Below are 12,224 nucleotides of genomic sequence, written 5' to 3' on the forward strand. Positions count from 1 at the left end.
TATGCATTTGATTAAATAAAACTAAAGGATGATATATTTTCTGAGGACACAGAAGATGGTATACTTTGCTGTTAATATTGTAAAGCCCTTTGAAGAAATGTTAGTATTAATGATTTGGTCTATATTCATAAAAATCACTTAAAATGTTTGGCCCTACTCTTAAGAGCACATGACACTGTTATGCGGTACGCTACATGTGTATCAAAGATGTGTGAAAAGCATATCAGTGAAGGGGTTTATCAGTGGCACATGCATGTGATGTGTCCCTGTGAGTTTGTTTGTAGTTGTAGGGCTTAGAGTCGATAAGAGATTAGGTTGCGATAAGTATCTAGTTTTGTGCGAGCCTCATGGCTCCTTACTGCTGATGGATGAGGTACTGTCAGGATTCACTGGCATGAGATGAGGCAGGGTCACAAAGGTTAGAGGTTTTTGCCCCCCAAGGGATTAGTTGAGGGTGTGAAACAGAATCAAGCAGTTATTTTCTTAGATGGATTGTGTTTCCTTTCTGTGATTGATTGGTCTTGCCTGACACAATGCAAGTGCATAGAAGATCCAGGTTGACGTTATCGCCCGTAACCACAGTACAACATGTCACCATCTGCTCTCTGCAGCCTCAACCATGATGCAGTCACTGTAGGATTTCTCCTTTGGACTAGAGAGTGATGATAGAATAACCAAAAGGTCTACATTGTTACACTGGTTTTCACACATGGACCAAAACTACAGATATTTTTGAGACGTTACAGGAATATCAAAACATTTTGGGAGATAATATGCCCTATTCATTTGATGAGAGCGGTACAGACGGTTCTGTCCAAAGGCAACAAAACCCCCTAGCTGCAACACTGTTCTATCGTGTTTGTTAAATCAGCAATTAGTGTTTTTTTGGGTCAATTCCGCTGATTGTCCAGTTGGCCTAATCTGTCACATAACCCTCCCCACAAAGCCAGAAGTTGTTGTGGCTACACTATGTTTTTGTAAGGATTAAACAAATGAGCTTTAGACGTACAGGAGGGGACCCGAAGATAATATCCGTACCCTGATGGAGAACAGGTATTATTTGAAATTAAGATGAGCAGATGATTCACTTTTCTTAATGCCAGGAAAGGTTTTTCCAAATTGCCAATGCCAAAAAAATAAAATAAAATAATTGAGGAAGTTTTATATACTATTAATCTATGTTGTTTATACCCTTAGGGGGGTTAACGTTGTTAGAGAAAAGTAATCATCTGTGACACTGCAAAAAAGTCTACAGTGATGTTGAGTAAGGAATAGCCTACATACATTATCTAAATAATTCATGGTATATTTTCTGGAATAATTCATTGCATTGTATTAAAATTCAGCTCCAGTAACGATGTACCAGCACGTGCATCCTAAATATAGTCTAAAGTCTAAAGTCATTAAACCTTAAACATAAAAGGCCAAATTGAAATGCTTGACAACCTCGTTCCATCGACTCCAGTGCAAAAATCTCTCCGTAGACGGTGACAGATATGGGATACACATCACAAATATTCCCATAAGTCAGACACAAAATTAAATTGTCAATCACAGTCCTACTCTATGTTTAATGCCACTTCTGGCTGTAGGAGTACCCAGCTATTACTATTGTTTTCTCAAAGTACACCTTTTAAATCAGCAGTGACACAAACTCAGTTGTAGCACAGTGACCCTTTGGACTCCTTCAATAAGTATTAAAGTCAGTCCATAAGCGAGGCGTATATGGCTGTGAGAAGGAGAGTCCATACTGATGAGGAAGAGAATGAAGCTTTTCTGCTGCCGAAGTTTGTGTTACATGGCATTCACACAGTAGTGAGGCTATTAGCACCTTTATAGCATAGCTGTGCGCCCGCCCGTGAGTAAAAGGATGTGACCAGCGTTAGCTTAGCATTTGCTTACCAGGCGCACCCGTCTGTGAAGAGGCCTGGATAGCATCAGCGTAGCTCTAACTTTGCCAAGCAGTGGTCTGTGAGTAATACGACGTGACCAGCCCTGAGAAAACCCTCTGTTCATCAGTACGGGAAGCCAACTCTGACCCACTAAAGTTGTGTAACCAGGGGGCAGGCCATGTGTGTCTAATAACCTGTGTACAAAAGAAGACCCTATACGATTAATTCCTCCACTCGTGTTTCCAACATATTAACCCTGATTATTTTGGCACTATAGCCAGATCCTGGGGTGCAGTAATGGTCTGTTAAGTTAAGTTTAGTGGCATGCTCATTGGACATTCATTGTTAGCAGCAATAAAAAATAAAGTGATATTGTTAAAGTGATGCCAGGTGATGTCAGCTGGAGGTTGTCCAAAAAACATCACAGAAGGGAGAAAGTGCAAGTGATAAGCAGGCAATTTTAAATAAGAAGAAATCTGTGTTTGAAATATATAATCTATTGCTCCAGATTTAGTTGTGACAGTACTCAGATAGATGGACGCTTAAAGGTTGTGAAACTCAAATAACATGTTCTCTTTAATGTGAAGTTTTATCAAAAGTTAGATCACTTAATTGTGTATAATCAAATTTTCTAGGTTGAAACGTCCCATTTCGCCAAATGTTTTCCAATTAACACTTCTGTGTGCTGCAGAGGGATGATAGCTGTCTCTCTATGTGTATTGGCCCCAGCAATCCAATTTCATTACCAGGACGAAAGCGAGCAGCTGATAATTTGCTCTTAATGTGTCGGTTTGATGTTAATGTGTTTTAAGTTATGGTTCTGGCCAGCTGCCCACCCACACTCCAGGCTGACTATCATGGCCCTGGCTCAGGCCCCGATATTGGCCTCGTTCCTCAACTTGTCTGACAAGTCTGCCTCAGTTCTCATTTAGGGAGTCATCAGCTAACCGCCCACCACCATGCACAACACTATGCAGCTGGATCTCTCCCTGGCAAGCATTGTAAATGACTCATTACATGCCTAACTATTGACATGAGCGCACACACACACACACACACACACACACACACACACAGGCACAGGAAAATGTGAGGGCGCAGGCACAGATGCTTGGGAAGTTGTACCGACATCGGATGTGACCAAAACTTCCAACACACGTAAACAATTGCTCACAAAAACTATTCAGGCTCATGAACGCTTGTCCACACAGACACTCGCGGTCGTGTTAGAGCATGTCCTAAGGAGATGTGCCTGATGTGAGACATCGTCCGAGGGATGATCCACTATTCAACCTGTGAGAAGTGTCAGCTCAAACACACACTCACACACACACAGAGACATACACCTATACACCAAATTTGTAACTTTGATAGCGACAGTATCAGACAGAGTGGGCTCATTTTGGTCCTTCTGAGCCCATTGCTTTTTGGTGATTTTCTTTGTTTGGAAATGTCGGTCTGCTTTATGCCATTTCGCATCAGATCAGCTAAGTGATTGAGGGCACGCAAGATGATGCCCAAGGGCACATAAATCGTAATAATTTGGAACGAGTTTTGGGAAAGATATGTGGGAGTCCAGTTCACTGTGTGTTCAGTGTCATAACAAAAGTATGGTCGCTCTTCATTTATCACACTTATAAAAACAGGTTACTCATGTCACAAAAACACTCTGCTTTTGTAACCTGAGCTTGTCATCTTTTGCGTTTTTTTTTAATCCCCCCCTAAACATTTTATTTTCTTAGATTTATAAAATGTCCTATCTTAATACACCATATTTATAGACCATACTCCCTGAAGGGTTTGGTCGAGCATCTGTTCTTACAAACTCCATCTCCCTCACTGTGTCCCTTTAGGTTAAGACGGCATCTGCCAGCTACGTCCCTGCAGTCTCCTACAAAGTGACATTAGCATCATTTAGTCTAGCATTTCTTCTTCACTGGCACTCCAGTGCATCTCCATCACAACATTACGTTTTCAGGGGTTCATTTTTACACCTGTACGTCAGATGAACAAAAACACAAACACTATCTTTCGCCGGAATCAAAGTTTTCCGCACGTCTTCTGCCGTGACTCGAAAGTGGTCAAGAGAGGGGAGCGGACTTTGTAATCCATGCCATCTGTTCTGTAGCTCAGATCCAAATGTATGTCGACCTTTATTTAGGCCGCCCTTCCATCCAGCATCCACACACACACACACACACACACACACACACACACACACACACAAACACACACACACACACACACACACACACACTCACACAAAGAGCAGAAAGATTGGCACAGTCTCAATCCATCTAAATCTTTCTCAGCGGACCCACTCGGTAGTCTCCCTTCACTTCCATCTTGGGTCATTTTGAGGGAAAAGAAGAAGGCTGGGGGAATGGCTGGCGACATACACGGGTAGCTAAGCCAGTGACTACTGCAGTGTGCCCCCATAGAACAAAGTTATTTCCGATTGTGAATTTTCCAAAACCATCTTCTGCTTTCATTTTATATCCTTGAAATAATAAACTTTACCTCCCCTAAATGAACTACAAATATTAGAGTGCCCTTGGGTGCTTAAGCGACCCCCCACTCCTTCCTTGACCCAAATGTCAATGCTTAATCCTACCAAAAAAAAGGAAATCTGATGATCTTGGCAAAAGACACAAGAGTTAGCACATCATAGATGGATGGCAAAAAATGAATGAGGATTTAAAAAGGAGGGGAAAAGAGGAGGAAGAATATGAAGGAAAGGTAGTGGAGCGAGGGAAGGGAGAGGAGAGGGGATATGATATTACGGATGACGGCTGATAACGAGTAGAAGTGCAGTAGCAAGCGCAAGAAGTGTTGAGCATACGCTTGCTCCCCCCCCACCCTCCTCCACATTAAGTCAGTCAATGTGACAGGAAGACTTATGTAACACCCCAGAGATGGAGGGAGGAGATGGAGAAAGAGAAACAAGGAGGAGGATGAAAGGAGGAAACAAGGAGAGCAGCTGTGAAGGAGGGCGGAGGTTGTGTGTGTGTTTGGAGCGGGGTCGAGAGATAAAGGGTCAAAATATAAGAAAGAGAGAGAAATTCTAAGACAATTAAACTGGAGATATACTGTATGTAGAGAGGGATCGGGGCTAAAGAGATGAAGAGAAGAGGGGAAAGATAAAAAAAGCAATTGAAAGATCTACCGTGCCTTTTAGTATGGCTCTGCTGGCTTTACACTTTTCATTTGTTTTGTGGGGGAGAGATTAGCAAGAGGATAAAGAGAGCGATTCTCCAGCCCCTCATTCTTTCTGTATCCATCTCTCTTTTTTCTATCTCTCTCTCTCTCTCTCTTTCATTTGCTCACTCATGCATCATGTATTTATTTCTTTTATTTATCATGCACACACATACAGTATGATTCCATGCATGTAGAAACTGTGCATGCAATGATATCATCCATATTAATGACTCAAGTAACCATTATTTATTATTTTTTTCTAGATGATTCCATTATTTTTGGACAACTTTCCAGTTTAGCATTTAAAAGGTCAGAAAATAGTGAAAGATGACCATCAAAATAATCCATTTCCAATAACAGGGAAAATGTTGAAATGGTTGGTCGCTTAATCGTTTATCAAAATAATTTACTTGACTAATTGTTTCTGCACTAATATGAACCCATATGAGCACACTCTCGCATAGCCATATACTGTGTGTGTGTGTGTGTGTGTGTGTGTGTGTGTGTGTGTGTGTGTGTGTGTGTGTGTGTGTGTGTGTGTGTGTGTGTGTGTGTGTGTGTGTGTGTGTGTGTGTGTGTGTGTGTGTGTGTGTGTGTGTGTGTGTGTGTGTGTGTGCATACACAACTGGCTTGGCGATGAAGAAAGTTAGTGGAAAATGCATACACGCGATCACACACAACACACACACACACTTTTCTATTCAGTCACTGAGGTAGATTTGGCTCTGAGCCACTGAGGTGTAGAGTTGATCTGGGCAGCTTGGGGCTCTCGGACCATGTTTGCCAGTACATCTGGCTCATTCTCTCTTGCTCTTTGTCTTCACCTCACTCTCCCTCTCTCTCTCTCACTCTCTCTCCCCCTATATCAACCTCCTGCTCATCTTCCCCTCTCCTCTGCTTCTGCTGTTCATGCTTTCTCTTTCTTACCCATTCTGCTCTCCATCTATCTCACTCACTAGTTCCCTTAATCTCCCCCGCTCTCCTGTTCAGCTCTCCCCACTCTTTAAAACTTGCACACACACACACACACACACACACACACACACACACACACACACACACACACACACACACACACACACACACACACACACACACACACACACACACACACACACACACACACACACACACACACACACACACACACACACACACACACACACACACACACACACACACACACACACACACACACACTCTCTCTCTCTCTCTCTCTCTCTCTCTCTTTCTCTCTCTAGCTCTCTCTCTCTCTTTCTCTCCTTCTCTGAAGAGCTTAGCTTTTCTCCCTCGTTCCCTCCCTCCTTTTAAACAGCAAAAAGCAATTTCTCTCCCTTTGTCAGGGCGGTTGGCAGTAAGCCCTTAAGTAGGGATTTTCTGGTTTGGCTGGAATGCCATTAGGCGAGCTGGCGGTGACGTGCCGTGACTGACGTGCCAAATCTTTTTGATGTTGTGATGTCACAATCCAGCGGAGGCTGTGGTTATGATATTGTTGGCGTCCCCGGAATGAGGGGCTTTAGGTCATGTCAGGAGTAAGTCTTCATAAATCCTTTATGGCAGAAATATTAAGCTTCTTTGGTGGTACAGGGACAGAGAGGAAAACATGGTGGAACATACACACGTACAGAAAAGCACACACAGACACAAAGCCACCCACATGCACGACCATGCTGAAAGAGAGATATACTGTTGGTGCGTGAGTATTCCAAGAAATTGGTTCACACTGTAACATACACGCACAAACACAGAGAAAAATCCAGGTTTGATCTATTTGCCTTGGACCTTTGAAACCATTCCAGTGAGTACTGTGTCATTGTGCTTACTCTTTTTCACTTCACAAACTGCAAACACACACACACACACACACACACACACACACACATACACACAGAGAGACATCTGTTGTCCCCCTTTCACACACTTTTGTTTAAGTACAGCAGAGGTCTCAAACATAGGTGTTACAGATGTGTGAATGACAGATAAGTGGAGACATGGTGCTTAGGTTTATTTTGAGAAACACAATAATATATTAGTCCATGACCAGTTTTTGTCAATGCGTATTAGTATAGTGGTAATGGTAAAGGGTTATTGTCATACTAAGAGCATTGTATTACTTTCCACTCAATCTTCTTCAGACTATCCTTATTGACAAATGCATGTGAGAATGTGACGTTGAACTTGATGTAACTTTTGTGTCAATTCCCTCCTTACAGCACCTCCCAGATTTACGCGATCTCCAGAGGACCAGACAGGAGTCCAGGGTGGAGTGGCCTCCTTTGTGTGCCAGGCCACAGGGGATCCACAGCCGAAGATTGTCTGGAACAAGAAAGGCAAAAAAGTCAGCAACCAGAGATTTGAGGTATGATGCTAAGGAAGTGCAACTTTCTGTCTCCTTTTATAGACTGTACCACTACACACTTCTTCTTATACTTAATTGCTGTAAACTAAAATGGGAACGTGTTAGCATCCCACAACAGAGCTCCATCAGGGCAGCTGTATTAACCAGGCGTGTCTGCAAAACGAAGTAATTGGTGTTAGTATAATGTGCTGTCTACGATTCCTTACATAGCCTGTAGTAAACCACTTCACAGCCAACAGCTTGACTCGTCAAACACAGGTGTAATTCATAACAATAATAATGGGTGTAGAGTTATACATAGTTAGTAGACTCATGATTAATATATGGACAAAGATATGAAGGCAGCGGTCCTGATAACCAATTGGTTGTTTAATAGAATGATTTGGGGAATATGGTTAATTGCTTTCTTGCTGAGGGCTCCATAATTCCCACCTGTGAGTCCTAGCTCTCTATTGAATATGCGCCAGTTTACATAGCTAGCATAAAGGGGAAAGAGATAGCCAGCACATAAAACAACAATACTTTTTCACTCTTTGTCCGTGTTACTGATTAAACTAACTCAGTTCATAAAAGCCATTTCTGGGATTTATGAACTTCCATCAAGGTGGGACTAGCTCTTGGCTCGTCTTTATGCTAAGGTAAGCTATCTAAGCCTTGCCGTTTTGTTTCATGGACAAATATATAGGTGCTTACAATCTGCCTCATATAACTCTATTTCAAACCTTCACTTTAGTTTTTTTGTTTTTTCCAAAACACAAATTCTAAAAATATTATTATTACCTCCCAACTTTACCAAATGTCAAGAAAACATTTGTAGAAATTTGGGTACCTGACTGTCCTAAATTGTCTTTTTAGTTTTTTCTCAATTTTCTGATCTATGAATTAATATCATTGTTATTCTTGTAGGCTCCAGTCCATGCTGAGTCACTTGAATGGCCTCAATGGATCAGAGCCGTTATTAATGTTATTGATTGCACCTGTGCTTTTCCTTTGGATTAAAAGTGTCCCCGCTGTGAGAGAGGCACTGTTTTTATTGCAGTGAAAGTTGACATTTAAGTCATATTGAGTGTTGTCTATTAATTTTTTTATTTTTTGGGGGGTGGGTTTCATCGCTCTGTATACATTGGACGGCCTTATTCTAACCGTCATAACACCATCTTTTTTGTTTTACTAGTTTCCATTGCCAAATTTCAAATTTTACTAGTTTACCTGCTTTTCTTTATTTATTATCTAAAGGTTATAGGCTACAACTGTGCAAAATACTATCTGCTCTTTCATATGTCAGCAGATGATGCCGTGGGCTACAGTATATGAAATTCTTATATGATCATCCTTATTAGTTTCCTGCAGGCTCTAACCTCTGACTTATTTCTTCACCTCACAAGTCACGCTCAGATGGAGACATTGAGCCTGTCTCTCTCCTCCCCAGTCAGTGTGTCACCCTGAGCTCAAGGGGCTTCTGCACTTTAATAAGTCTAGCTTCCTCCCAGGTTTAGGTTCAACTTGCTGTCTCCCTGTTTGTGATTAAATCACTTGGGGAGATATTTTATTTTTAATCCACCCTATATAAACTAGGACAGGCTGCTGTGCTGTATATACTTCTGTTTTCTGTCCTGTTGGTCGTGGGATTTCTTATTATTGGATTTCAGTCAGCCGAGACTTTCTCAGAATTCTAAATCCCATTTATTACATGTATTAATATAATGCGAGCCCAAAATGCATAATCCAGTGTTTTTGATTAATCAAATGTCGATACATTTTCAGAAATACTAAAAATCACATGGGAGACGATTGAGCAAAATCATTTTCTTAAACTATACCTCTTCTCAATATTTTCTATTCAGTCAAACGTTACAGTGGACTGCTTGTTTGGTGCTGTTACTGATTTCTTGTTGCCGCACACACTACTTTGAAATATTATCAGCTTTGAAATTGAAAAAGCAAACAGTCGCCTATATAAACATCCAGCAGATGCAACTGAGATATTTGTTCTCCTTTAGCTCTATTTTTGGTCTCCACCAACTTTGAACAGAAATAAATATATAGCTGCTACATTTTCCACTATGTTCACTAGTTAGTTGCCAACTTTGTATATTATTTTGTGCTGGAGATGTAGAAGGTATTTTGCTAAAAACAATAATCAGTAATTCAGCTGTGAGAGTGAACCAAAACAGTGAAGTGAAAAATGAAGGGGTTAAAGAATGTCATACAGCTGGGAAGTAGAATCGATTGAATGGCAAATCTCTGTTGGTTCGTCCCAACGAGTGAACCCCTTTACACATTTGATCGAGTGTTAATGTATCATTTTGATTCAAGCATATTTAACGTATTTTCCCCCTCACACAGGTAATAGAGTTTGACGACGGGTCCGGCTCGGTCCTGAGGATCCAGCCACTGAGGACCCCGAGAGATGAGGCCATTTACGAATGCCATGCCTCCAACTCAGCGGGAGAGCTAACTGCCTCCACCAGGCTAAGTGTGCTACGAGGTCAGTGTGAACACACGCAAGCTATGTTTCCATTTCAGTCATCAAACTATTTTATTCAGATTGCAAATCATATTAGCTGCAATTTTCATAGCTTCACAAAAACATAATAATCCTTATTCGACTCCTTTGACGCTTGTGCCATAGATAGGTTTACTGTTTTGAACTGACTGGGACAGTATCTGACAAAGCGGACACACTTCATTGTTTCTTGTATTTGATTACATCCCTGTAATTTAGTACTGCATATACAGGGTCAACAGAGTGACTTGACTTCAAATGACCTGTGTGTCTTATTCTACCTTCTGTGTTTCATTGAGGTTTAAGATTATAATCTTGCTCAATGTTAGCACATGGCCGCAGTTCATTCAGAAATAATCCAGTCAAAGTCAGGTTTCACTTTTAGCTGAAATAAGAAATTTTACATCGAGGTTCTTGTAATTTAAAAACCCTGAATGCTAATTTGAAACTTGGATGATGCATCCTCAGATATAGATCTTTATGCAAGTGTAAGCAGGGTGTCCTTTGTGGTAGATGGTTTTATTAGTGTTTTAGAGTGCATTAATGCAGATAGGGATGTTAGTGGAGTCCATTAGTAGAACATTATGTACCGGTAGTTTGAAGCTCAAGACTGTCTTTAGTGAGAGAAGCTGCTAGAGTGTGGATAATCACATTGCCCGCCTTTACAGTTCATGCTCTTGGTGAAAGGACATGCAGCCAATTGTTCCACCATTCCATCTCTTTCTCTCTCTCTCTCTCTCTCTCTCTCTCTCTCTCTCTCTCTCTCTCCCTCTCCCTCTCGTCTCTCTGAGGTAATAACATAGTCTACAGTTCTTCCTCTCCACTCTCTTCTCTCTCGTCTGTCGGTGTTTTTGTCTCCCCAAGTTCACTCCCTCTTACTTTCTCTTTCTTTGGCTCTCCCCCTTTCTCTCTGTCTTTTTATACGCTTTTCTGTCTTTGTCTCTCCATATGCTCTTAGGTCCACTACACAGCAACCGCTAAATTATTCACAACAGACCACTCTTTGCATCTTCAGTGCTGTTACGCTCCATCCATCCAGAATTTTTCCTGTCTCACATGGTAGTCTTTGTTGTGTGTGTGTGTGTGTGTGTGTGTGTGTGTGTGTGTGTGTGTGTGTGTGTGTGTGTGTGTGTGTGTGTGTGTGTGTGTGTGTGTGTGTGTGTGTGTGTGTGTGTGTGTGTGTGTGTGTGTGTGTGTGTGTGTGTGTGTGTGTGTGTGTGTGTGTGTGTGTGTGTGTGTGTGTGTGTGTGTGGCATGCTCAGTTGCTCCACGTGTACATCAGTGTGCACTCTTGCTTATGGGTCTCTGCATCTATTTTTCATTTCCCTGCCTCCCTTGATGGAAGCTATCTGCTCGTGTCTAATATTTTATCTTTTCAGAGAACATAGCCACTCATGCACTCGCGCACTCACACACACACATACACACAACCGCACACACACAGGCAAAGGTATCCTCAATCAAAGACAGTCAGTCTTTATGTAGTGATTAGCCTTTTTCTACTCCTCTGAGGAGTCATTGTGTTGCAGATGAATAAGAGGCCACCTGGGAGCAGCTAATAGCCCCTGATAGACTGTCAGTCCAAATGTCAGTTACAAGGCACACACACACACACACACACACACACGTTCGCAAACACACACACACACACAACCACACACACACACACAAACAGATTAACACACACAGAGTATTGTGTGTGTATTGTCAGTCATGTCTCCTTGTCTCCCCCGGCCTCTGTAAAGACACAGCTCCAGTGACTGACTGGCCGACTGTCTGACTGACAGGAGGGATCCGGTGTTAAGGTCAGCCGGCTTAATTACAGAGGATTAGAACCAGGCTAATTGAAATCTTGGCTTGTATTAAATGGCTGAGATTGGCAATGGTTGAAATAATAATGAACTTGAGAGCAAGTATATGCTTCAGGATCCAGCGTACAGTCAGACACAACTGTATAATTCATGGTTTGGTCTGTTTGAATTCCCCCCGAATGAGTCTCGGACAAAAGTATTTCGGTTCGAAAAACTGACTTTGTAAACTGGAAAGAGGAAGATCGAACTAATCACAATTTAGTTTTTTTCTAAAACTCTGGTCTGCTATCAAAGTACTTGCTCAGATCTTGGGACATGGAGACGTTTGTACAATGAGGTCTGACGGGAGGGGGGGGGGGGGGTTATGATCAGATAATCAGTTTAGCCAGAGGCCGCTAGACCACTTTATTTGAAGCTCAAACTGAAAGTGAATACAGCAATGTTGGTAGTACGAG

At 41.8% G+C, this 12,224-nt stretch overlaps 1 protein-coding gene across 1 annotated transcript in view; it reads left to right on the plus strand.

The window, feature by feature from the left end:
* Positions 1–12,224, plus strand: part of ptprdb (protein tyrosine phosphatase receptor type Db) — a 97,704-nt gene that overhangs the window by 30,259 nt on the left and 55,221 nt on the right. Inside the window, exons 3-4 of the mRNA XM_080030039.1 lie at positions 7,307–7,452; positions 9,799–9,940. Of these exons, the coding sequence (XP_079886165.1) occupies positions 7,307–7,452; positions 9,799–9,940 (288 nt within the window). The remainder of the gene's footprint in view (positions 1–7,306; positions 7,453–9,798; positions 9,941–12,224) is intronic.

This window comes from Ammodytes marinus (assembly GCF_949987685.1).
Source record: "Ammodytes marinus genome assembly, chromosome: 6".
Lineage (NCBI taxonomy): Eukaryota > Metazoa > Chordata > Actinopteri > Uranoscopiformes > Ammodytidae > Ammodytes > Ammodytes marinus.